Genomic DNA, 26,549 nt, shown 5'->3' with positions numbered 1-26,549 from the left:
GGAATGAAAAGTGGAAGCCAAAAATGCAAATAACAACAAATCATTCTCCTGGGTTAAAAGCTGTTGCCCATATGTCAAACTCCTTGTAAATAGATCTTATGGGATCAGAAACTTTCTAGGATCTATCAAGTTTGGAAAGCTTTGGTTAAAAAAATAAGAAACTAACCCTTTCAAAAATACAATTACATCTATTTTTGTCAGTGACATATCTTATGAGGTTTTAATGACTAGTGCCTTTTCTTAATAAACTCAGGCAATAATGTAAAAAATTTTTCTTAAGTGTGCAGAGAAAGAACTATTTGAGTTAGATTTTAGAAATCAATGTAAAATGTTTTCATCGAACTATATAAAAGAAACTATAACAATGGGATTTTTTTTGAGCAAGGTATTGAAGTATTTTAACTTTAAACAACATAAAGATTCTGGTTTTAACATATTTATGCCTAGTGTTCTATTATTGGAATGCTAAGCTTGTGGGACTTATTTATATCCTGCTGCTCAATGTCATCGCAAAGATCTGATTTTTTACGCACAAAAAAGTGCAATCTCCGGCATAAATGAGTTAATGAAGTTGGTAGGAAGTATCACACATATTCCAAACATTTGTTTTGAAAATAAGTCTACAATGGTAACTGATATGAAACATAGATACTAATAATACTAAACTCAATTTTAGACCTAAATGTTAACAAGAATAAAGAGACGACATTTATAGCCCTCACCTCTGAATGACCCTTAACCAAAAGAAGAATTCTGAATCAAATAATACATTTTCATCTATACATGGAATAATTTCTTTGTATTCATTCTCTGGTGCTGATGTCATTAACAGGAAATAAAAAGATGTATATGTCTGAAGACAGAAAATGTGAGTCTTCAGTCCCTCTAAAAATCTCACTACTCTGTACTGAATGCAAAGGAAGACAGAGAAGAGCAGGGGAAGAAGACAAGGGAGGAAGAGAGGAACAAAAATAAACCAATCCAAAATGGAAATGCTTAGTGGGGACACTAAAATACAAATACTACAGCTAAGCATCACTAACACAAAAGAAGCAGTTAAAATAAACACTGAAAGGCTAAGTATCTTGCCCAAGGTCATATAACAAACTCACTCAAACACCCAATCGGACATCAAAGCAGTAATAAATTATACTCTCTTGATGACCTATTCAACTGGACTTGGCAAAATCATAATTAAAATGGTAAAATGATTCTGTCTAGAAAAAAAATACTGCACTAAATTATAATCTGGAATGAAGAGAGACTTTTTTGCATACTGCAACTAAGATGACCTTTGCCACTGAAAAAACAATAGCTATTTTATTTCGTATTCCTTGGAAAATAAACTTATTTCCCACTAAAATATGAGTCAGCTTGAAACTTAAGTTAGAGATGAACATTCTCTAAACAAAAGGCAAAACACTTCAAGAAATTTTTTTTTACTAAAACTCCACTGCTTTCAGATTTTGCCATAATTGGAATTACTTAAGTGGTACCCATACAATTTTACTACAGTATGTGAAGAAAATGTTTAGAATAGAAATAGGAAAATCATTTTTTAAATGCAGTATTTGTTATTTTTATTACAAACACTAAGAATACAGCTTACTCAAAATGGGGGGGGCACAAATTTTTTTCAATTTATTTTCTTTTTTGGGGGGCTAACTCTTTAACACATCCCAGTGTAACCCATATGCTAGCTATGAGAGTCAAAGAGGTGCTTTTATAAACAGCAAATACATTAAAATATATATATTATCATCATTATTATTATTAGGTAATTGCTAGGTAAAACACATCTGATATTAACAGGTGCATTTCTGAATCCTATCAGAAATCCTCACACTTTGTATTGCCATGACTCACGCAAAATAAAGAACTTTTTAAATGCAGATTTCTGATTGTTTTGTCTCCCTTCTCTTACTATTTACTTAATAATGAAGAAATTACTTAATAATCTGTGCACTTGTGCTTTTTCACCTAAAAAATGCAAATAATAAATCTCCCTGCATAGTTGCTGAGATGAACTGAAACAAAATATGTTCTACTACAGTGCCTCTGGCACATATAAGTAGCAGTAATGGTGGTTGTTTTTGTTATCACTAGTTCTACCACCCAGCAGAATCACAACACGAAACCAAAATTTAAAGGATGTAGGAGTGTATGTGTCTGAAGGTTAGTCTCAGTAAATAAATCAGTTTCTTCTATAAAACTACAGACAGTTGTGACTTTCCCTCCATCATTCTTGCTACGCTTTATCCTGCTTAACAGCCAGAATGTCTCTGTTGAATTTTTAATTAAATTAACACAGTATTTTCCCCACTCCTCATTCCTTTGATTGCTCTTTTCATCTCTACTCTCTCAGTCAAAAAACCTGGCCATCTGGCTCTTGATCTCTGATACTCACTCATACTATCTTTCAAAGATAAAAATCTGAACCTACTCTTCTGGTAAACCCAATACTCCTGACATTTTGTAGCCACACCTAGATTTCTAGACATCTCTCTCCTGGAGTAAGTTCAGTTCCCGATAAGAATTCAAGGTAATGTTCGCAAACAATGCTCAATCACATAATCTTTGTTTTCATACAAGCATACTGACCTTGAGGTGAGACTGAAGGAAACAGCAAATCCAGGAAGAAAATGTGAAAGAGAAAGTTAGAAAGAATTAATAAGGACAACATTCAGAAATAATATTATTCATGGACATAGGCAAACATAAAACGCAGGATTAGGCAAGAGAAGGAGTCACAAATTCTGCACAGTCACTAAAAAAAGTTATTTCAGATTTCCAACTCTCAACAAATTTCTTGTTAGATTACACCAATGTACTTTAATGAAAGTTTCTAAAGAAAAAAAATTGTCTAAAATTTACCATTTCCTGGGAGAGAAAAAAAACAATTTCTTAAACACTAAGAAAAATAGAAAGTTTTAGGCATATCATTCTCATTTGAGTAGTCAGAACTGGCATTAAGTAACTGCACAATTTTAGTATACTTAGTTTTTTTTTTTTTAACTACTGAGGATTTATTTAAAGCACCTATAATAAGGAAATATATTAATAACCAAGGCAAAGGGCTGCTTCAGCTCAGAGGGTTTTATGTGTTTCTGTGGCAGGAAAGACTATTGCCTGATGCAGCTTCCCAGCACTTGTTGGCATGGGTTGTGAGCAGTTTTCTGCTGCAGTATCATAGGCTTTAGCTTGTCAGTCATCATTTTTGCTTTTTTTTTTTTAATTGTACTTTAAGTTCTGGGGTACATGTACAGATCTTGCAGGATTGTTGCATAGGTATATACACGCCATGGTGGTTTGCTGTCTCCATTCCCTCATCACCTGTATCAGGTATTTCTCCCAATGTTATCCCTCCCCAATCTCCCCAGCTCCCACTGTCCCTCCCCTAGTCCCCCAGACCCCCAACAGACCCCAGTGTGTGATGTTCTCCTCCCTGCGGTTGTGTGTTCTCATTGTTCAACACTCACTTAGGAGTGAGAACATGCAGTGTTTGGTTTTCTGTTTTTGTGTCAGTTTGCTGAGAATGATGGTTTCCAGATTCATACATGTCCCTCAAAAGGACATGGATTCACGCTTTTTTCTGGCTGTATATTCCATGGTGTAAATGTGCCACATTTTCTTTATCCAGTCTATCCTTCATGGGCATTTGGGTTGGTTCATTGTTTAGTGCCACAATGAACACATGTGTGCATGTCTTTATAATAGAACAATTTATAATCCTTTGTGTATATACCCAGTAATGGGATTGCTGGGTCAAATGGAATTTCCATTTCTAGATCCTTGAGGAATAGCCACACTTGGTTATATAGACACCCACCTTTTAACTGACTATGCTTTAACCAACCCATTCCATTAAAAGGGTCCAAGCTAATCAACAAAAGCAAAAGCAGAAAACAAAGCTTCTATAGACTATAGAACTCTAATTTACTTGGAATAACTTGAAATAATTTTCTCAAATGTTGAAACATAATTTTATCCTAATAACAACCAGTATTTCTCCCTCCAAATCTTCCAAAATCCTCCTATGGTACAATCTAAAAGCAATAATGAACAAGAATACACAGGTCTGTTTACATCAATTCATTTCCAATGCTGCTAAGCAGTAGGAGATGCAAATTCCTACATAGTATGTATCCCTTAATATTCCTACATAGTATGTATCCCTTACAGTTCATTATTGCCTTTTACAACAAAAAACAGTTTTCTGCTTTTTAAAAAGTAATCAGTTTCACTGAAATTAGTATAATCCTCCAAATAGCTAGGACTTCTAATGACCAGTACCATCTGGATTATCTTCATTGTCTAAATTTTACTTTAAAAAAAATCTGAAACAAAATATTTATTTCTTGAATGCAAGCACCATTTCCATGTACACTTTTCTGTTTTCTACAACTTAGTTATTTCTTGTAAAAGTATAATTCAGTACTTAAAACAAAGGTTCTAAAAAGCTATTGTGAGAATAAAAAAAAGGTAAGAAGGACAAGATTTGTTATAAGATGAAGAGATGAAAAACAGAAACAAAACGACTTGCTCGCAATCACATAGTGAGTGGCAGATCCAGAATCCAATGTAGCAGCCGGGCACTGTGGCTCACACCTGTAATTCCAGCATTTTGGGAGGTCAAGGCGCACAGATCACCTGACATCGGGATTCAAGACCAGCCTAGCCAACATAGTGAAACCCCATCTCTACCAAAAACACAAAAATTAGCCGGGCATGGTGGCGCACGCCTGTAGTCCCAGCTACTCAGGAGGCTAAGGCAGGAGAATCACTTGTACCTGGAAGGTGGAGGTTGCAGTGAGAAGAGATTGTACCACAGAACTCCAGCCTGGGTGACAGAGCAAGACTACGTCTCAAAAAGAATAAGAATGTAGGCCTGCTGACATCTCACCTGGGCACAATTTATATGTTTTATGATGCTTCCTTAGGAATCTATAAAACTCCATGGATCTTTAGCATCTATAACACAATGTAATATGCAGACAATATTCAAAGGCAGATATAACCATCTAAATGATTGCTCCCAACGATTTTTTAAATTTTATTGGTCATGACACAGGAAGTCAAAATAATTTTAGATGAACTTGGACATTAACTGAATCTGCTTTGTAAGGAAGCTTTTATATAACACATGGGTAAATCCATGGCAAAAAACTGAATGTGTTCCTTCCAGAGAGCAACTTTAATTATTAATTTAATTTTTACCTATTTTATTACTCACAAATCATATTTCACTTGAGCATCAAATTATAACTCTTTTTTGGGGGGGAGGACAGGGTTTCAACTGTCACCTAGGCTAGATTGCAGTGGCAAGATCTCAACTCACTGCAAACTCTATTTTCCAGACTCAAGTGATCCTCCCACCTCAGCCTCCCAAAGAACTGGGATGATAAGCATGCAGCAGCACACCTGGCTAATTTTTGAATTTTTTGTAGAGACGAGGTTTCACCATGTGCCCAAGCTAGTCTTGAACTCCTGGGCTCAAGCAGTTCACCCACCTTGGCCTCCCAAAGTGCTAGGATCACAGGCATGAGCAACCACATCTGGCCAAACTATAACTCCTGGGAAATAACTTTAGGAGAAAAATATCTGCACATCAAATTATATGTAATCCTAATGTTTATACTTTTAGGTAAAACATTACAGTAGCCATTAAACACAGATTCCTGTAAGACCATAGTAACAAATTACATGGTGCTGTGTGCCCACAAGAAACTTTGGGAAGATAACCTAACAGAACTGACTACATAAAGCTTTATAACTTACTCTCTTTTTAAAGGAAATCAATGATATTGATCAAAAAGGAAGAAGAAACAAGCAGCTTCCCCAGAAAGCAAGCTGAAGCAAGCAGGATCAGCCAAAGAACCAGTCATCTTCAGTTGTAATATGCTGGCATCTTTCTTTTCCTTTTTAGTTTTTTCATTTTTTAAACATACACCATTCTCCCTCAAGCAAGAACACACATTATATAATTACTCTGAGCCACCAACAGCAGCCCCAGTCATCTCTCTTCTACTCTAATCACATTAAGAGCATATTCTCTGACACTCTACTTCATGGACTGAAGAGGCATATCCCTAAATTTAAAAGTAAGAATTTTTTCTCTAAGGTGACACTTTCCTCATGAATTATACAGCAGTTTATGTCAAACTTGCATATGGCTTAATTTCTGTATTGTAGATATTTGAAGACATAGCAAATGAGTATTAATTCAAGATTTAAGGAAAAATATTTACAACAATAATGACTAAATATCTAGGTTTACATTTTCAGGTTATACTATGCAATAGATGCCTGAATACAATCTGATACTAACATAAATACCATAAAGCCCATTTTTCCAATAAGATGGTCCAAAAGAAACCACTTGGGTCAACCTAAATAAACGAACTCAGGATACAGGTAAATCAGTCAAATATCTAATTTACAATATATAACAGTAAATACAATCATTTGGTTACTACATGTATATTTAAAATGGAATATATGACAAAACAATATTAATTTAGAAATACTATTTTCTTCTACTCCCACGTTCAAGAAAACAATTTTATTCACTCTCTTTGAATGCATCCTTAACATCAATTCACTAACAATAGAAGATGTATCATGGTAAAAAGTATCTTATATTACTGAGAAAGAAAAAAAAGTTATACCAATCAGATTACACCATGCCATTACTTGTATGTGTATCCAAATTTCATAGATGTTAAAATACAAAAACAAGGTCAGAACTGGTATTTCCTTGTGACAAAAAGGGGAAAGGGAAAGTTATCTACACTTCTGTTTAATCTATAAATCTAAAAGTAATTCGATTGAATTATATTAAATGGTATAAAAATATTTTAGGCAGGCTGGGCGCGGTGGCTCACGCCTGTAATCCCAGCACTTTGGGAGGCCGACACGGGTGGATCACGAGGTCAAGAGATCGAGACCATCCTGGTCAACATGGTGAAACCCCGTCTCTACTAAAAATACAAAAAATTAGCTGGGCATGGTGGCGCGTGCCTGTAATCCCAGCTACTCAGGAGGCTGAGGCAGGAGAATTGCCTGAACCCAGGAGGCGGAGGTTGTGGTGAGCCAAGATCGTGCCATTGCACTCCAGTCTGGGTAACAAGAGCGAAACTCCGTCTCAAAAAATATATATATATATATTTAGGCATATACATGTACTTATAATTTTATAAAAAGAAAAGCCTGTGTGAATATATATGTATGCATAAACATGTGTATGTGTAAACATATTATGTACATATAAAAGAAATATAAAAATAATATTTTCAATATAATATCAAGGTATGGGGGAATACTGAATCTATCTTTTTAATTTCTAAAGGGTGTGAATATTGTGGGTGATGGCAAGAAAAGGAAATGAGAGATGATCAGATAGCAGAATGAGAAAAGAGTGCTACTTCTATTTTTTAACATATATATATTGGTCTCTCAATAATGTACAGTCACAGGACAAAATGTGATAGTTACTACTGGAAAAGCACAAGTAAAGGAAAGAGAGATTACTACGGAAAGAAGGTCACTCAAGTTTTCTTGAATCAGGTCAGATTCCCACAAACAGAAAAAGGGAATAAAAATTTTAGTAAAGGAAAAAAAAAAGTAAATAAAGCAGGTGAGAAAAAGCATTCATCTTCTAAATTCAACTTCTATTTTCTAAGAAAACAGTAAATTCTTCTCAGGCTATCAAGGCAAAAATTGGTAATATCATCCTATGAACTAGTTCAAGTTTCCCAACACATTTTAGCAGATTTATGAAAAATAAAAACCTCCATTTTCATTGTAAAAAATTTTAGGAACTACCTATAATATCTTTAAAAGAAAATTTAAAAACTCAATATGCAATGATCTTTTCCACAATGCCACCAAAAAAGTTCTCTTTCTCTTACACATACACACATGTAAATAACACTCCCAGATCAAAAAATCACTACTGTCACAATAGGAAAATGACCCCATTCTTTGTGTTCAAACTCAGTTCACTCAACTAATTGATTTTTGATCCAGAGAAATATAAGATACCTCTCACTTACCAAAATAAAGTTAAAAGTTACTGCTTTGGCCAGGCACAGTGACTCACACCTTTAATCCCAGTACTTTGAGAGGCTGAGGCAGGAGGATCACCTGAGGTCGGGAGTTCAAATGTGGAGAAATCCCGTCTTTACTAAAAATATAAAAGTAGCCAGATGTGGTGGTGTATGCCTTTAATCCCAGCTACTTGGGAGGCTAAGGTAGGAGAATTGCTTGAACCTGGGGGGTAGAGGTTGTGGTGAGCTGAGATTGAGCCACTGCACTCCAACCTGGGCAACAAGAACAAAACTCCATCTCAAAAAAAAAGATACCGCTTTTAACAATTCAGACAGTTAATGCAGGGGCTCTCTTGTGTCTAAATTCTGAGCATACTAAGAACACCCTTTATTAAAAACAGATATCAATTAGATTAACCCAAATCCTATGAACAGATTACATAACTTTTTTTTTTTTTTTTTGAGATGGAGTTTCACTCTTGTTGCCCAGGCTAGACTGCAATGGTGCAGTCTCGGCTCACTGTAACCTCTGCCTCCTGGGTTCAAGGGATTCTCATGCCTCAGTCTCCCAAGGAGCTGGGATTACAGGCGCCTGCCACAACCTCCAGCTAATTTTTTTTTTAATCTATTTTTTAGTAGAGACAGGGATTTTGCCATGTTGGCCAGGCTAGTCTCAAAACTCCTGACCTCAGGTGATCTGCCCACCTCGGCCTCCCAAAGTGCTGGAATTATAGGCCACCATGCCCAGTCATAACATTTTTTAAACAAAGCCAGTTGTTTATAAATTAAAATATAGCTCCCTTAAAAACAATACTACAAATACAGACTAGGCTGTTTTTGTATTTCGCAAAATTAAAGTTTTTGCGATGTAAAAACTAAGAGCTAATAGTTCTAAATGCGTGATATGGCTTGGCTCTGTGTCCCCCGCCAAATTTCATGTTGAATTGTGATGCTCAATGTTGGAGGTAGGGCTTGGTGGGAAGTGACCGGATCATGGGGATGGTTTCTAACGGTTTAGCATCATCCCCCTAGTGCTGTCTTGTGATAGAGTTCTCATGGATCTGGTTGTTTGAAAGCACTCTCCCTTTGCTGGCTCGCTTTCTCCTGCAAGCCATGCAAAATTTGCCTGCTTCCCCTTCACCTTCTGCCATGATTATAAGTTTCCTGAGGCTACTACAGAAGCAGAAGCCTGTACAGCACACAGAAACATGAGCCAATTAAAACTCTTTTCTTTATAAATTATGCAGTCTTAAGTATGTCTTTATAGCAACATGAGAACAAATTAATACAATGATGTACAGAAAAGACGGTTAGCAAAGAAGATAAAATTAACTACCACAAACTAGAAAAACAAAGTTACCTCCGTCATAACTACTCACAAGAGTAGGCCTAGAAATTTTATGTATGTATGACCAACAAAACTGATCTCTAGTTCTGTCTTTCTCAGAATAATTGTAGCAGTACAATATCCTGACTTTTCCTCTGTATTCTGTATCTCTCTACTAGAGTTGGAGGACCTGATATTAGTATTAATGTTTAGGATCCAAAATTACTTATTAACCTTCTACTCAAATAACACCCAAGCTATTATCATTTAATACTGGCTTCAAAAATGGAAAGACCCAAGACTTAACAGTCCAAGGTTCAGGGCTGGGTGCAGTGGCTCACCTCTGTAATCCTGGCACTTTGGGAGGCTGAGGCAGGTAGACTGCTTGAGCCCAGGAGTTTGAGACCAGCCTAGGCTATATGGCAAAAACCCATCTCTACAAAAAAATAAATAAAAAAATTAGCTGGGCATAGGGGCATGCACCTGCAGTCTCAGCTACCCAGGAGGGTGAGGTGAAAGGATCACCTTAGCCCAGGAGGTCAAGGCTGCAGTGAGCCATGATAATGCTACTGCACTCCGGCCTGGATGACATTGAGACCCTATCATTATATAAATAAATAAATAAATCGGAGACCCTGTCACTAAATAAATAAGAGTCCAAAGTTCAACAAATCCTTTCTTTTTGATATTACTACATTCTGGGCACATGTTAACTGCAATGACCAGTTTCTGCGGTATGTTAAATGACACCTTCCAGTAGAACTCAACCAGACCTTAAGGAACTAAAATTTCAACACTGGAATTTCTAGCTATTAGACAAGCTATAGAAAATGCCAATACTTGCATTTACAAAAGAAATGACAATTGCTTCTGTATTGATGAAGTCTTAGTCTCTCGGAGCCAGATGCATCCCTTTAACTGAGTCAAGACTGACAGGAGCACTAAACATTACATGTGTAGAAAAACTGACCCCTAGCATCAAAACAACTCACATGTCAGTTCCACAGTACCTATCCTATAAGAGGGCATTCCAGCATGTAGGAAAAGACTTTGGCCTCACTAAGATCCTCAAGTGAACAGACTCTGAATCATCCAGCTGTCTATATCCTTCTCTTCTAGGAGGTGAGGTCATTAATGAAAACTGAATACCTGAAAAGAATTTCTTTTCAGGAAGAAGAGACATACACTGAAATTGTTAGGCATGATTCCGCTACCTACTTATGTAATACAGGACCAGTCATTTAACCTCAAACATCTGTCTAACAAAAAGCTAGTTACTGGCTAATGCCTGTAACCCTAGCACTTTGGGAGGCCAAGGTGGGCAGAACACTTGAGGCCAGGAGTTTGAGACCAGCCTGGCCAACACGGGTGAAACCTCATTTCTACTAAGTTTGCAGTGAGCCAAGTCACACCACTGCACAACAGCCTGGGTGACAGAGAGAAACCCTGTCTCAAAAATTTTTAAAAACCTCTCTCTGTCTCTGTCTGTCTGTCTCTCTCTCGTGTGCTCTCTCTCTCTCTCAAACCTCTGTCTCTCTCTAAAACCTCTCTCTCTAAAACTTCTCTCTCTTGCTCTCTCTCTCTACCCTCCCTGGCCCCAGGTGTGGTGGCTCATGCCTGTAATTCCAGCACTTTGGGAGGCTGAGGCAGGGAGATCACTTGAGCCCAGGAGTTCAAGACCAGCCTGGGCAGCATAGTGAGCCACTATCCCTACAAAAAATTAAACAATTAGCTGGGCATGGTGGTGTGTGTCTGTGGTCCCACCTACTCAAAACACTGAGGTGGGAGAATCGCTTGAGCCTGGGAGGTCTGGGCTATAGTGAGCTGTGATCACCCCACTACACTCCATCCTGGGCAACGGGGTTAAGATTCTGTCTAAAAGAAAAAACCTATATAAAAAAACCTTTCCAACACCTACCCCCCAATCCAAAAAGTCATGATATAGAAGGGGTAGCTAAAATGAAAAAATATAACAAATTGCATAAAATTTTGGGATATCTTTCTTAAATTCAAAATGTATCCCACTTTAAAGTAGTTGCCTAGTTGGGGGCAAAAATCTGCTATATGTATTCCTCTCAAAAGATGAAGGGGTGAGATTTGTTCCAGGCATTAGGGTGGGGCGTGAGGTAGAAGCAGAGACAAAGCAAAATAAAGAGGACTAAAACAAAGAACAGGTAGGATTGACACCTGCGTGAGCTGATCTGAAAAGAATGGCATAGCAGAACAATCTATGACTGGTTTAACTGTTACCTTCAAACTACCACCTTATTTTAAAAGAACCAAAATGGGGACTTCTGCCAAGATGGCTGAATAGGAATAGCTCCAGAGCACAGTTCCCAGCAAGAGCAAAACAGAAGGCACTGTGATCTCCACATTTCCAACAAAGGTACCAGGTTCATCTCAATGGGACCGGTTGGACAGTGGGTATAGCCCAAGGAGGGCAAACCGAGGCAAGGTGGTGCGCTGCCTCACCCAGGAAGTGCAGCAGGCTAAAGGACCTCCCGTCTACCCAACGGACGCCACTGGGACTTTTCCAGCCACTCCAGCACTGTGGTTCGAATGCTGCGCATCTCCTGCAGTCTTTGCAGCCCACAGACCAGGAGATTCCCTACAGGCTGACAGACAGCACGGGTTTCCAGCGCAAATATGGGTGGCCACTTCAGCCGGCACTGCAAGTTTGCAGCACAAATCTCAGTAGCTGTTTTGGCGGGCACTCAGGGCTGCCCATATCCCTGAGAGAAAGGGGGCTGAAGGCGAGAGCCAGATTATCTGGCTCAGCAGGTCCCACGCTCAGAGACCAGCAAACTGAAACCCACCGGCTTGGGATTTTCACAGCTAGCACAGCAGTTTGAGCTTCAACTGGGACAGTCACCTGGGTGGCGGTTAGGACTTCTGACATTACCGAGGCAGTCCACCATTACTGAGGCAATTCTAACCTTACCTGTGTAAACAAAAACAAAAGGAAATTTAGGCCATAGCCGGGTGGAGCCTATGGCAGGTCCGCAACGCCTCAGCAGGCAGACAGTGACTAAACTCCCTCCTTGCTGGGCAGGGCATCTCTGGAAAAAGGGCCACTGGGAAAAGGAGCCATGTGAGTTCCGCTGCAGGAGGATTAAATGTCCCTGCCCAGCAGCTCTGAAGGGAGCAACAGAGCTATCAGCACACTTGAGCTCTGATAAGGGACAGACTGCCTCCTCAAGTGGCTCCCTGACCCCCATATATCCCTATGAGCCACCTCATACAAGAGAGCTCTGGCTGATGTCTGGCTGACATCTGGCAGGTACCCTTCTGGGACGAAGCTACCAGAGGAAGGAAAAGGCAGCAACCCTTGCTGCTCTGCAGCCCCTGTGGGTGATTCCTAGAGTGGACCTCCAGCAGCCCTGCAGCAGAGAGGCCTGACTGTTAGAAGGAAAACTAAAAAACAGAAATACATAGCTTCAACATGAACAGAAAGGACGTCCACTCAGAGACGCCATCTGAAAGCCACCAACTTTGAAGACCAAAGGTAGATAAATCCACGAAGATGGGAAGAAACCAGCACAAAAAGGATGAAATCACCAAAAACCAGAGTGCCTCTCCTCCTCCAAGGGATCACAACTCCTCACGAGCAAGGGACCAAAACTGGACGGAGAATTAGCTTGATGAACTGACAGAAGCAGGCTTCAGAAACTGAGTAATAACAAACTTCTCTGAGCTAAAGGAACATGTTCTAACGCAATACAAAGAAACTAAGAACCTTGAAAAAAGGTTTGACAAAATGCTAACAAGAATAACCAGTTTAGAGAAAAACATAAATGACTTGATAGAATTTAAAAACAGCACAAGAACTTCATGAACCATACACAAGTTTCAGGAGCCAAATCAATCAAGCAGAAGAAAGGATATCAGAGAAAGAGCAACTTAATGAAATAAAACGAGACAGCAAGATTAGAGAGAAAGAGTGAAAAGAAATGAACAAAGCCTCCAAGAAATGTGGGATTATGTGAAAAGACCTAATCCACTTTGATAGGTGTACCTGAATGTGACGGAGAATGAATCCAAGCTGAAAAACACTCTTCAGGATTTTATCCAGGAGAACTTCCCCAACCTAGCAAGGCAGGCCAACATTCAAATCCAGGAAATACAGAGAACACCACAAAGATGTTCCTCAAAAAGAGCAACCCCAAGACACATAATCGTCAGATTCACTAGGGTTGAAATGATGGAGAAAATGCTAAGGACAGCCAGAGAGAAAGGTGGGGTTATCCACAAAGGGAAGCTCATCAGACTAACAATGGATCTCTTGGCAGAAACCCTACAAGCCAGAAGAGAGTGGGGGCCAATATTCAACATCCTTAAAGAAAAGAACTTTCCATCTAGAATTTCATATCCAGCCAAACTAAGCTTCATAAGCAAAGAAGAAATAAATCCTTTATAAGCAAGCAATTGCATGGAGATTTTGTCACCACCAGGCCTGCCTTACAAGAGCTCCCAAAAGAAGCACTAAACATAGAAAGGAACAACCAGTACTAGCCACTCCAAAAATCTACCAAAAGGTAAAGACCATCAACACAATGAAGAAAATGCGTCAACTAATGGGCAAAACATACCAGCTAGCATCAAAATGGCAGGATCAAATTCACACATAACAATATTAACCTTAAATGTAAATGGGCTAAAAGCCCCAATTAAAAGACACAGACTGGCAAACTGGATAAAAAGTCAAAAGTCATCAGTGTGCTATATTCAGAAATCATCTCATATACAAGAACACACAGGCTCAAAATAAAGGGATGAAGGACGATACTATCTCGCGCCAGTTAGAATGGTGATCATTAAAAAATCTGGAGATAACAGATGCTGGAGAGGATGTGGAGAAATAGGAGCACTTTTACACTGTTGGTGGGAGTGTAAACTAGTTCAACCATTGTGGAAGACGGTGTGGCAATTCCTCAAAGACCTAGAAATAGAAATTCCATTTGACCCAGCAATCCCATTACTGGGTATATACCCAAAGGATTATAAATTGTTCTATTATAAAGACACATGCACACGTATGTTCATTGTGGCACTGTTTACAACAGAAAGACCTGGAACCAACCGAAATGCCCATTGATGATAGACTGGACGAGGAAAATGTGGCACACATACACCATGGAATAGTATGCAGCCTTGAAAAATGATGAGTTTGTGTTCTTTGTAGGGTCATGGATGAATCTGGAAACCATCATTCTCAGCAAACTGACACAAGAACAGAAAATGAAACACCAGATGTTCTCACTCACAGGCAGGTGTTGAACAATGAGAACACATGGACAAAGGGAGGGGAGCATCACACACTGGGGTCTGTTGGGGGGGGTCTAGAGGAGGGACAGCAGGGGGCAGGGAGGTTTGGGAGGGATAACATGGGGAGAAATGCCAGATATAGGTAACGGGGGGATGGATAGGCAGCAAACCACATTGTCATATATGTACCTATGCAACAATCCTGCATGCTCTGCACATGTACCCCAGAACCTAAAGTACAATAAAAAAAAAAAATCTAAAAAAATTATACCAAAGAAAATCCCACTCATTATTAATCTAAATCAAAACTCTAATATGCTCCTTTTAGGAGAGAAATTCTCAGTTACATTCAGGGTTCCTGAGGCTAATCTAAATTTACCTACTTTTCTAATGACTTTTCAAGCTCTGGTTTGTTTTTTCTATAGTATCCAGAACCATCACCATTTGATGATGACTTTTTTGAAATATTAACTTGGCTATACTACAGTGCCCAGTTACTCCATCAAATATTAGTCTACATGGTGCTTGTGAAGGTATTTTGCTAACATAATTAAAGCCTCTAATCAATTTAAGTAAGGAAGACTATCCTAGATAATCCCAATAGGCATAAATGAATCCTTTGGAAAAAATTTAAAAACAGGGATGAGGTTTTCCCAGGAAAGAAAAGAAATTCTGCCTGTGGACCACAGCTTTGGCTGTGCCTGCAAGATTCCATCCTGCTCATGATCATCTCTTCCTGACAGCCTTCCACAGGGATTTCAGTCTTGCCTGGCCAACCCCACGATTTTTTAAGCCTTTATTCTCTGTAATAAATATATTAATATATGTAGATATGTATGCTTCTGTGTGTGTCTGTATATGACTGTGTGTGTGTATATATATGTATTTCTCTGTGTGTGTGTGTGTGTGTGTGTGTGTGTGTGTGTGTATACCCTACTAATTCTGCTTCTCAGTGAATTCCAACTAATATGCACCACAGTATGGAATATAAATTTATAAGTACTACTTCTTAGATTTAATTGGGGAAAATATTTTGTATTTACAGATGTATTAGTGGGCTTGCCCAATCCTCCATTTAAAATTGCAGTGGGTCAACAGTGTAGTATAACACTAAATCATCTTCTGACAAGAACTACTATTTTCCATAACAGCCAACATGGGAAGAAACTATTCATTTATTTCTTTAGATCACAAAGAACAAGCCTGAGAATCCTTCATAATATAATCTGAACATTTAATATTGGAGATATATTTAATATATAAGAAGCACTATAAAATGAAAAAAATACTAAGGAGTTTCTTGAGTTCAATTATTGTAACAGTCTGCTTTTTGCACTTAGTAGATTGCTGAACATCCTTAAGACATTAATTCTACATGCTGAATCTACAGTGTGGCACTACAGTTACATTAGTGAAGGAACTATTTAAAGAGTATTCCAGCATAAGAACAACTAAATAAAAGATGGGCTAGAAACAAAGATGAAAACAATCACAGCTAGCAATATCAGAACTGTACCAGAACGACCACAGACTGATTTTTATCAAAAATCAGGGTACCTAAAGAGGTACAGTTCAACTTGACATAAAATCAGCTGTTATTTAATTCTGATCAAGCTAAATTCCAAGCAAGCCCCAGCAGTAGCAAGAGCAGCAGCAGCAATTCACTCTAGTGTAAGACTGTAGCCTTATATAATACTCACTTTCCCAGGAATTCCACAACAAAACCCCCTGATGGTAGAGGGACAGAAACTTGGTGCGGAGGGTACAATTTGCGAGAGATTGGCTTTCTGAGAAACAGCCTGGCCAAGGGGCAGAAGGAACATACACATATAAACACACAGACACCAAAAACCCCAATGGAACAGGACCATGATAAGACAAAAAGAAAGATGAAAAAAGTCAAATGATAAATTACAGGGAGTCAGACACACACATAGAAAATAGTGGAATGACAACATAAGAAGCAAATGGTTAGTAAGAAACACAGAAGCCGCACACATGCAAATCAGAACTAAATCTGGGAACAAGAGGCATAACACAATTCCAACTGTCTTTGACACAGAATGCCCTGATTATCTCCTCAAATAAGAAGAGCTCAGTTTATAAAAATGGCATTCAAGGGCATAAGTGAAACTAAAATCTACCTTAGTTTGTAAGCAAGCCATAATACTAAATATAGCCACTTCTGCTTAAGACATTGGGTCTAGAAGGGGTAAAAGAATAAATCACCTAAGGGTAAGAAGCCTTCAAATAACAGTTGCCAAGAAGTCCAAAAAGAACATAACTAACCTTGGCAGAACAGAAAGAAAATTGAATTGGAATTTACAAACCCCACTGTGTCACTTCAGGGATAACTTCTTTGGGTCTCGGTTTCCTCTTTCATAAAATGCTATGCTAGATCACTTTCGCAAATTCTATGATTCTACCGTTTATTCAACATCTTAAACTGTGTTACCAAGTCACAAATTCAAAGCTGGTAGCAAAAGATGAGTTATGAAAGCTGTTTCCCCCTTTTTTTTTTTTTTTAACCGGTAGCCAAGAAACTGTGTTAAATCCTAAAACAAAATTATAATGCTATAGAGCCAGAGGACAGAACTGTAAAGTGCTTTTTCCAACTTTTGAAACAGTTACATTCTATGGAAAGAATAGATCATTTACAACTCTTTCTAAAAATGTGAGAAATATAGTGGCTAATAAAAGTTGCTATTTGGTGCGCTTTGGATATCAAATACAGACTTAGTCCTATTTCTTAATCTCCTGTTCACATCCATCTCCCAAAATCAATATTGGCACCCAAAATGAATAAAAAACGTTTTCAAGCAAGCTGCCTGGAATAGCAAACAATAATTACAAATGTAGACTTCTAATACAAGAAATCAAACCATAAATAAAACTTATTCAAGGAATTTCTTTAGTGAAATATATTTAGTGGAAAGTTGCTAATCAATCAAAAGCACTATATTTTTAGTATCTATGCAGTACTGTTGCAGATTTTAGGCCTTTCCAAAAGCCAAGAGAGGCATGTATTCACATAAGTATGTAAGGGGTGAGAGCGTATATACACATGCATGCATGTGTGTGTTGTGGGGGAGAGTGCAGTTCAGATATGAAGATATAAAAAATGCACATAATCAAATCTTGAAGCGATGGTAATTTTAAAATTCCGATTTAAAGAATTTTATCCATGTATCTTATCCAGAACTGAAGAAAATGAGTAGAGTTAATTCCAAAATAAGATCCTTCGTATTTTGGTGAGCAGGTAATCAGCCCATGTAATTTACACTTTCCGTACAGTGAAGGGCTGTGAAGGTTAGACTTTATAGTTTTGGTTTCTTTTTTTTGTTTGTTTCTGAGACGGAGTCTCGCTCTTGTCGCCCAGGCTGGAGTGCAGTGGTGTGAGCTCAGCTCACTGCAACCTCTGCCTCCCGGATTCAAGCAATTCTCCTGTTTCAGCCTCCTGAGTAGCTGAGATTACAGGCGCCTGCCACCATGCGCAGCTAATTTTTGTATTTTTAGTAGAGACGAGGGTTCTCTATGTTGGTCAGACTGGTCTCAAACTCCTGACCTCAGGTGATCCACCCGCCTCAGCCTCCCAAAGTGCTGGGATTGCAGACCTGAGCCACTGCGCCCAGCCTAGTTTTGGTTTCTTGAAAATTAAAACTGTATGACTGCAGAATGGGAAAAAAATAACTTCAGAAGACCATATCAAGTCAACTCAAAACTTCAAACTTAGTAAAAAATTTATGGAAGTACTCTAATACTTCTCAGCCTTCAAGAGCATGGAAAAAAAAAATTCTTAAGGATCAGTCCCCAAACGGCCACATAGATTAGTGACACCCTTCTGTCTGTTCAGAATATATGTAATTAACAAAGTTCTACCAGCAGAGCTATTTCTGCACACTTTTAAATTTACGTTAAATAAATGGTGTCAAAGAAGAGGTGAAGAGGCACATGCTTGACCTTTAGCATAAAATAATAAGAAAAAACACCAAAAAACTTCTAAGAAAGATACCTGTCTGCCTAGATTTGTTCAAACACAGAATATTTTGAAGAATTCCAAGTAAGAGACAGCTTCATAAAAAACACATCCAAGGCTCCAAAATTGTCCCTAAAGTGTCTCTCCTCCTAATTTTGATCTAATGCACTGACGTAACAGCTTGCTTTTCAACAATAAAAATTGTGAAAAGTCTAAAAATCCCAAAGGAGCGTAAGCTCAACAATGAAGGTCTCAATCAGTGATAAAAGATTAACTCCTTATGCTTGCGGATCATTTTTTCATTATATGAAGAAATTAAAAAGTAGACATTTGTCCTCTCTTGATTTGCCAGTAAAAACACTAATTTTAAATTGATGAATACTTTCTCTTTTGCCAATCAATGATGTTGCCGTCCATAGCTTCCCAATTTACTCCCATTCTATGTTCCTTTTAGATACTGCAACAAAGAATGTACACTGACCTAGAAAAAAGGCAGCTAATAGCTAAGCCTCAAGAACCTAAATTCAGAGTCAGATACATTGAAAAAGTATATCCCCAAAAGCATATACTTTTAAAACCATACTTTAACCTCATGAGTCCCAGTCAGCTTCCCTTTCTTACCTTTCCAATTCAGCTATCTTCTTATCTTTGTCATTCTTCTCATTTTCCACCTCCTTCAAGATTTCTAAGAGTCGATCAACTTCTGCCTGGGCCTTGCTAGATTCATCTTTATACCTGGTGATCTCTCTCTCCAAGTGCTGTATTCGGTCACTCATCTCTGGACTGGCCCTGGCTTCCAATGCTGCCTCATGTGCCTAACAAAGAAGAGCATTTCAATCCTATCAGACACACACAGCTGGCAATGGGCAAACCGTGTCCCAAATAACTATTTATATTCCAATTTAAGAACCGTATTATCAAATATCTAACAGCTAGTCTGCAATTTATAAGGTTTTTATCTGCTTAAGTATTATACAGAAAAATATTAGTAATAAATGGAGAATTATCTTATGTTCCAAATAGATTAGTTGTTTTAAATAATACATCTCTGAATATTATTAGATTAAAAATCATCATAAGCCAAAAGATGCTTCAGAATTTAGTGAGACAAACTAACAAGTCATTGGACTGCTACTGATCTCTCCAAGATAATATCAAAAGGCAACACCAGGGACTCACTGCTGATCTTATAGCCGGACCAGTACAGAGACCTAATTCCCACTAGACTAACTTCCATTTCCATCTCCTATATGCTGCTTTACCTAACTTGTGTGAATCACATAGCCTTGGACATCTAGAACCATACAGATACTGTGAGTGTGATGCCATAAAAATGCGAGTTAGATTAAGAAAATAGCTGCTACCACCACCACACAGGTTCCTCCCTCAAGCAAGGATTAGAGAATTTACAAAATAATATGGAAGAAACAAATGAACTCAGAAATCAAGAACCAGACTTAAGGCTGGACTCAGTGGCTTGAGCCTATAATCCCAGCACTAAAGGGAGGCCCACAAGTTGAAGACCAGCCTAGGTAACACAGCAAGGCCCCATCACTATTAGAAAAAATATATATTTAAAAAAATTTTTTTAAAGAACCATACTAAGATCTGAGAAAAAAAGTTTTCTTCAGGATCCTATTATAAAAATCAACTAATATTGTTAATGCATTTTGGAATACAAGTCAGTTTCAATAATTACAAACTAATTTTCAACACCTTACTTTTCTTCTGGAATGCAGAATGCATTTAATGAGAAGACAAAAGCTGTTTTTTCTTATTCAATAGACCACAGAATATATTTAGTCCCTTAAAATGGTTTGAAAAAATATTAAAGGAGAAAATATATATTCTTAGGAAATATTTCAGAAAGCTCTGAAGCAAAGTACCTTGAATAAATGAGAAATGTTTGTGTAAATTGTGCTAAACGCTTGGTGAAAGTAACAGCTATACTTTTAAGATAAGTCCTTTCTCAAGTTCATTTGTTTAAGGCTTCACACATGTAGAAAAAAAAAACCTTTTATCTGTCTTAAATACAGACTTCCCTAACCCTTAACCTTGATAAACATATGAAGTATATTTTAAGAAACAAAAATCATATGTAAGTTTGGAAGGTAAGAAGAGATCACTGGGGTCCAAAGTGGCTCCCGCCAGAGGTCATGGCGCTCGCGAAGGCGAGGTCATCAGTTCAAGGCTAACCTGAGTAACCTCATAAGCTCAAACTCATTGGCAAAAAAAAAGAAGAGATCACTGTTCTGCACTGAATGCTATCCAATGTCTAAAATCACTTGTTTCACATGGTTTGCCAGCTTTTGAGTTGTTAATTGCAGAAGAGAAACTCCTGTAGCAGTCAATCTTCCATGGGCAGAAGGCAGCTATAAATACAATACATCTAATAGAAAAGCAGAGAGGGAAGAGAGTATAAGGAATAGCAAGATCAGGAGCTATTTCAATAGAAAGCTGATCATATTACACATAAAGGGAGGGGACAAAAAAGGGAACAGACTGAAGATGCAAACAAAAGCTGAGAAAATTCTCAGTATCCACAAAGAAAGAAGGTGATGAAATAGGCAATAAAAGGAGACTTGATGTAGGGGCACAAAAGATGACTGTGTAAACAAACGTGAAGGCCAGCTGCCATTTAGTGTCACTGAGATAATGCTGATTCCTATTAATTTATTATAAATGTATTATTAATAACTTCTCAAATATAACTACTACATATCAGCATTCTGGGTCTTCATACATGCTGGTGAGTCCTTACTTTGAGGTCTCAGCTTAGAAAGGGTCACTTCTGTTAGGAGGTATTCCATGACCTTGACCTAGGTTAGTTTTCTTTGATATAAGCTTACCTCACACCATGTGATTTTCTACAATTACCTTCTTAAGTGTCTATCTTCCTGATAGAGGCTATAAATTATATGAGTCAAGGGACAGGTATGTCTTGTTCACCATTATATCATCAGTGCCCAGTGTAGTAACTGACAGAGTAAAAACTCAATTATTTGTAGAAAAAATGAATATGCAAAAAGCAGTGGGCTAGTTTCCATTTGATGTAAAACAGCCCATAGGCCTAAACGGTAGGAAAAGAAAAAATGGGAAGAAGAGATATTAATCAGTAATTAAATATAAATGTAAGACTAAATGTAGCCCGGAAGATGATTGAGAATATGGAATGAGGCCAGGTGTAGTGGTTCACGCCTCTAATCCCAGCACTTTGGGAAGCTAAGGTGGAGAACTGCTTGAGCCCAGGGAGCTCAAGATCTGCCAGGGCAACATAGTGGGACCTTGCCTCTACAAAAAAATGATAAAATAATAACAATAAAGATAATAAAATATTAAATGACAATCTTTAAAGACAAAATAAATCAAACTAGAAAAGAAAATCAAAGATACTATAAACCTTCCCTTCCCTTATGACAACAAATTCTGTATCAGAGTAGTTTACATCTAAACTCTTGCTGAGTTAATTTGTGCTTTTAAATAAAATTCTATGAATTTTAAACCACCTTAAAGATCCTTACAACTTTATAAATTACAATACAAACTCCAAAAAAGGTACATTTTTCAAATCAGTGTTATAAACATCCCTTTAAAATGTATTTCTAGGCCAAGTACAGTGGCTCACGCCTGTAATCCCACCATTTTGGGAGGCCAAGGTGGGTGGATCACCTGAGGCCAGGAGTTTGAGACCAGCCTGGCCAACATGGCAAAACTAAAAAGTACAAAAATTAGCCGGGCGTGGTAGCGCCCACATGTAATCCCAACTACTTGGGAGGGTGAGGCATGAGAATTGCTTAAACCCAGGAGGTGAAGACTTCAGTGAGTCAAGATCATGCCACTGCATTCCAGCCTGAGTAACAGAGCGAGACTCTGTCACAAAAAAGTAAATAAAAATAAAATGGATTTCTAAATTGTGGAATATGACATTTAATTCAAGATGGAAGCATTTCTTCTGTGCATAGAGTCACTTATCACAGCATCAGTATGAAAGGTATTTTCTGGATGAAGTTATTTCATTTCATGGCTTCATTCTCTTCTCCCCTTTCTTACCCATTAAGTTCTAACTGTACATTAACCTATGTTTTAAAAATGCAGATAATCTATACACTTTGCTTTTAGAATGTGAGGTCAAGAACATTCAGAAGCAAAAGCTACAAACTTCAGTGAAATAACAATATTAAATATTTGTGTAAAATATCACCTTTGGACAAAAGAAGCTAACCTAACAGTGAATAACCATCCTTAAAATACTGAGTTAAAGTTAAGTCTTCCATCCACAGGCCTTGTTCTGAAAAATACCTACCTTTTACATTATTAAAACTGTAATACTCACACACTGGAGGCAAAGATTTTGTTTTGTATTTCATACATGTCATAGTAAAACATGTAAGATTACAAAACCATGCAGATAATCGTATTCCCATAGAAATCAACATTTTTACCACATAACCTATTTAATGAGAAAGTAAAGACTAAGACAAGTTTTTTTTTCTTCATTCAATAAAAAACAAAACATATTTAGTCCCTTAAAATGGTTTCAAAAAATATTAAAGGGGTAAATATATATACTTAGGAAATCTCTGATTCAAAGTACCTAAAGTAAAAGAGAAACATTTATGTACATTTTGTTAAATGCTTTGCGGAAGCAACAGAGGTACTTTCCAGATTAAGTTCTCTACCAATTTCTTTTGTTTCAGGTGTCATCATTTGTCAAAATGCAGTTATTAAGCATGGCCTTTATAAAAGACTCTACTGGCAGATATATATTTTAATGTGTTGGCAAAACTGTACCCTAAACTGGTGTAGCTAAAAGCCACAACATGGTGGAAATAAAAGGAAAGAGAAGCAGTCCTGAATGAATTAACTCACTAAGAACAAAACAAAGCAAAGGCAGCAGAAATGCAAACACTTTCCAAAGTATGAGGAAAAATTTTGGTCTAAGAGAAACGTTTCTATTTTGTATTAACCTCAATATACTTCAGAGAGGAATAATTTTTTTAAAAAATCATTTAAAAAATCAATAGAGTTCCTATTTCAGGAAGGGAGAGATGAGAAGGTTAAATATATTCATTTATCTATCAGGTGATAAAAATGTCATTCCCACAAAAGCCAGAAAAAACTGCAACTGGGACTTTATATACCACTTGGCTAGCTCATTGACTGGCTTGGATGAGTGGCCCCACACTACTATAGGATGCTAAAGACAGAAGCATCGGGCAGAAAAGAAGAAAGAAAAGTAGAGAAAATGGTTTAAGAGTAGGATAATCAAGGGAAAGAAAATAAACGGTTAAAAAATATGGTGAAAAAAGGTTCAACAAAAAAAAAATCAGAGTCTAGAAATAAAGATTTCACCCTAGCAAGAAAAAAAAAAGAATTAAGCAGTTTAAAAATTCTGTAACTCAAGGCTGAGCATAGTGGCCTTGCTGCCAGTACTCTGGAAGGCCAAGAGAGAAGGATCTTTTGAGGCAGGGGTTTGAGACCAGCCTAGGCAACAAGGCAAGACCCCTCTGTTAAAAAAAAAAAATTTTTTTTTGTAACTTAGCCAAGTGTTGTGGCATGGGTCTGTAGTCCCAACTCTTCAGGAGGCTAAGGCAGGAAGATCACTTAAACCCATAAGTCTGAAGTTACAGCAAACTATGCTTACACCACTGCACTCCAGACTCAACAACAGACCAAGACCCATCTCTAAAAAAGAAGAAAGACAAAAAGAATTTGATAACTCAAAAGCTGAGTTTCAATCCTTTCCTTAATAAATTCTGAGGATATTATCTCATGTTGAAGACACAGAATGCCAACATTCAGATACAGGATAAAAATTCTTAAGCTATAAAAAAGGTCAAAAATGACTTCAATTATCATTACCTCAAGACCAGTCATTTCCTACTCCAAACAAAACAGAGAATAAATCTTACTTTAAAAATTTCAATGATAAGCACAGGGTTTTGAATAAATATATATTAGAACACTAATAATACACAAGTAATAGTTTCCAAGAAGAAAATAAGCCAAATAGTCCTTCACATAAATCTACAAAGAAACTGTAAAGCAAAAAAAAAAAAAACCCTAATGTAGAAGGCAAAGATAACAAAATTCTAGGCCAAATAAATTGCTATGAAAAATTAAAAGTATAACAAATAAAAAAAACTTTCTGACAATATGCACCCTGTCTTTTAAAAAATGCTAGGAAATTAACATTCTCCAAAATGAGATAAAATCTGAAAGAGGATATTTAATAACTGTTCTGTCTCAGATCTTACTCCATAGGTTAAATTAGCAAATACGCTCTCACTTATTCTTTTTTTCTGTTTTTAAGAGATGGGGTCTCACTCTGTGGCATAGGCTGGTGTCCAACTCCTGGCATGAAGTAATCCTCCCACCTCAATCTCCCAAGAAGCTGGAATTACAGGCATGAGCCTGTAATTGCATAAAATATCACCTTTGGACAAAAGAAGCTGACGTAACAAGTGAATAATCATCCTTAAAATACTGAGTTAAAAAGTTAAGCCTTCCTTTTACAGGCCTTGTTCTTCTGAAAAATACCTGCATTATATAAACACCAACAATAAACAGACACAATGCAATGATTAAGCAAACAAACTAATTATACTCTGGTGAGCTTAACCTCTTTCTCTGAAAGGTCACCTTGCAATAGGCTGACTTTTTCCTTCAAGTCTTTAAGATCTTTTTTGTAGTTATCAAGATCTTTTTTGTAGTTCTGCGCCTGGTAGAAGCCTGATTCTAATGGAAGAAAAATATTAGGTAATTGAGATTTTCACACTGTGGTCTCATATTTTACCCACAAGGGAGCTGCATATTTTTATCTTTCTCTGAACTGTCAATTTTCTATGATTTGGGGGATTATCTTGAATAAAATAAAGTAGAATAAGAATACTAAGAGAATTAATTCAGGCATATATGGTATTTTAAAGTTTGGGCATTATTACTCCATTGGTAAATTATTCCCTATAAACACCCTAAGGTTATCTACTATGCTCTTAAAGCAAAGCAAAAAAAATGTAAAAAATTTTCTTTAACCTTTTTCAATTGTGATTCCATTTTCAGACACTCCTCCTTCTTCTGCTCCAAAGCAATCTCTAGTGTCTTAAGCCGTGAGTCCTTTTTCAGTCCTGAGGATGCCAGAGAAGAAGCATGCTCTTTCAGATCCAAAAGTGAAGCCTAAAAGAGGCAACACACACATCTAGAATAACTAACTATAAAAAAAATAGAAATTTTGAATTTTATATTTATTATCATGGTGGCTGTCATTTCCTTTCCATTACCAAATACTGATGTATTTCCATTTCAAGATAATTCAGAAAATATGAAACAGTATTAGCTCTAGCTTTCAACTCTTAACAAATAAGATGGATTCTCAAGAAATTCCAACTGAACAGTGATTTAAAGAGTTCTGTTAATACATACCGATTCTCACAAAATAAACAAAAGTATATCAAGCTTTGTAAATTTAAGTGGTCACACCTCAGTGGCTACATTAACTTAAACTTGAAACATTTTTCAGCCAGATGCCGTGTTTCCATGCCTATAATCCCAGCATGTTGGGAGGCCAAGGTAGGGGGATCACTTGAGGCCAGGAGTTCAAGACTAGCCTGGGAAACATAGCAAGACCCTGTCTTCACAAAAAAAAAAAAAGAAAGAAAAAGAAAAAAAAATTAACTTAGGCTGTCATGGTAGTGCACACATACAGTCCTAGGTACTTGGAAGACTGAATAGAAGGATCCCTTAATCCCAGGAGTTCATGGCTGCAGTAAGCTGTGATTATGCCACTGCACTCCAGCCTGGGCAACAGAGTAAGACACTGTCTCTTTAAAAAAAAAAAAAAAAATCACATTTTTCCCTATTAGAAGAAAAATTATATTAGGAATTTAAACCTCCATAACATTTCCTAAGGATATTAGAAAGAAAATCCAGAGAA

The 26,549-nt window shown here is 37.3% G+C and overlaps 1 protein-coding gene across 32 annotated transcripts in view; it reads right to left on the bottom strand.

Moving 5' to 3' along the window:
- Positions 1-26,549, bottom strand: part of ERC1 (ELKS/RAB6-interacting/CAST family member 1) — a 518,863-nt gene that overhangs the window by 324,007 nt on the left and 168,307 nt on the right. For 19 of the 32 annotated variants that reach the window (XR_013522490.1, XR_013522497.1, XR_013522491.1 and 16 more), the window contains 2 exons: positions 25,652-25,792; positions 19,238-19,431 (listed from right to left, as the gene is read on the bottom strand). Coding sequence is in view for 16 of the 32 variants with exons in the window: in XM_078338385.1 (XP_078194511.1) it covers positions 19,238-19,431; positions 25,652-25,792 (335 nt within the window). In the remaining 16 variants the exon portion in view is untranslated. Of the gene's footprint in view, positions 1-2,601; positions 2,614-19,237; positions 19,432-25,651; positions 25,793-26,549 lie in introns of all 32 variants that reach the window. The other 13 variants (XR_013522487.1, XR_013522495.1, XR_013522489.1 and 10 more) reach the window with 1 other exon arrangement.

This window comes from Callithrix jacchus, chromosome 9, assembly GCF_049354715.1.
Source record: "Callithrix jacchus isolate 240 chromosome 9, calJac240_pri, whole genome shotgun sequence".
Taxonomy (NCBI): Eukaryota; Metazoa; Chordata; class Mammalia; order Primates; family Cebidae; genus Callithrix; species Callithrix jacchus.
This window is presented reverse-complemented; position numbering and strand designations above follow the sequence as displayed.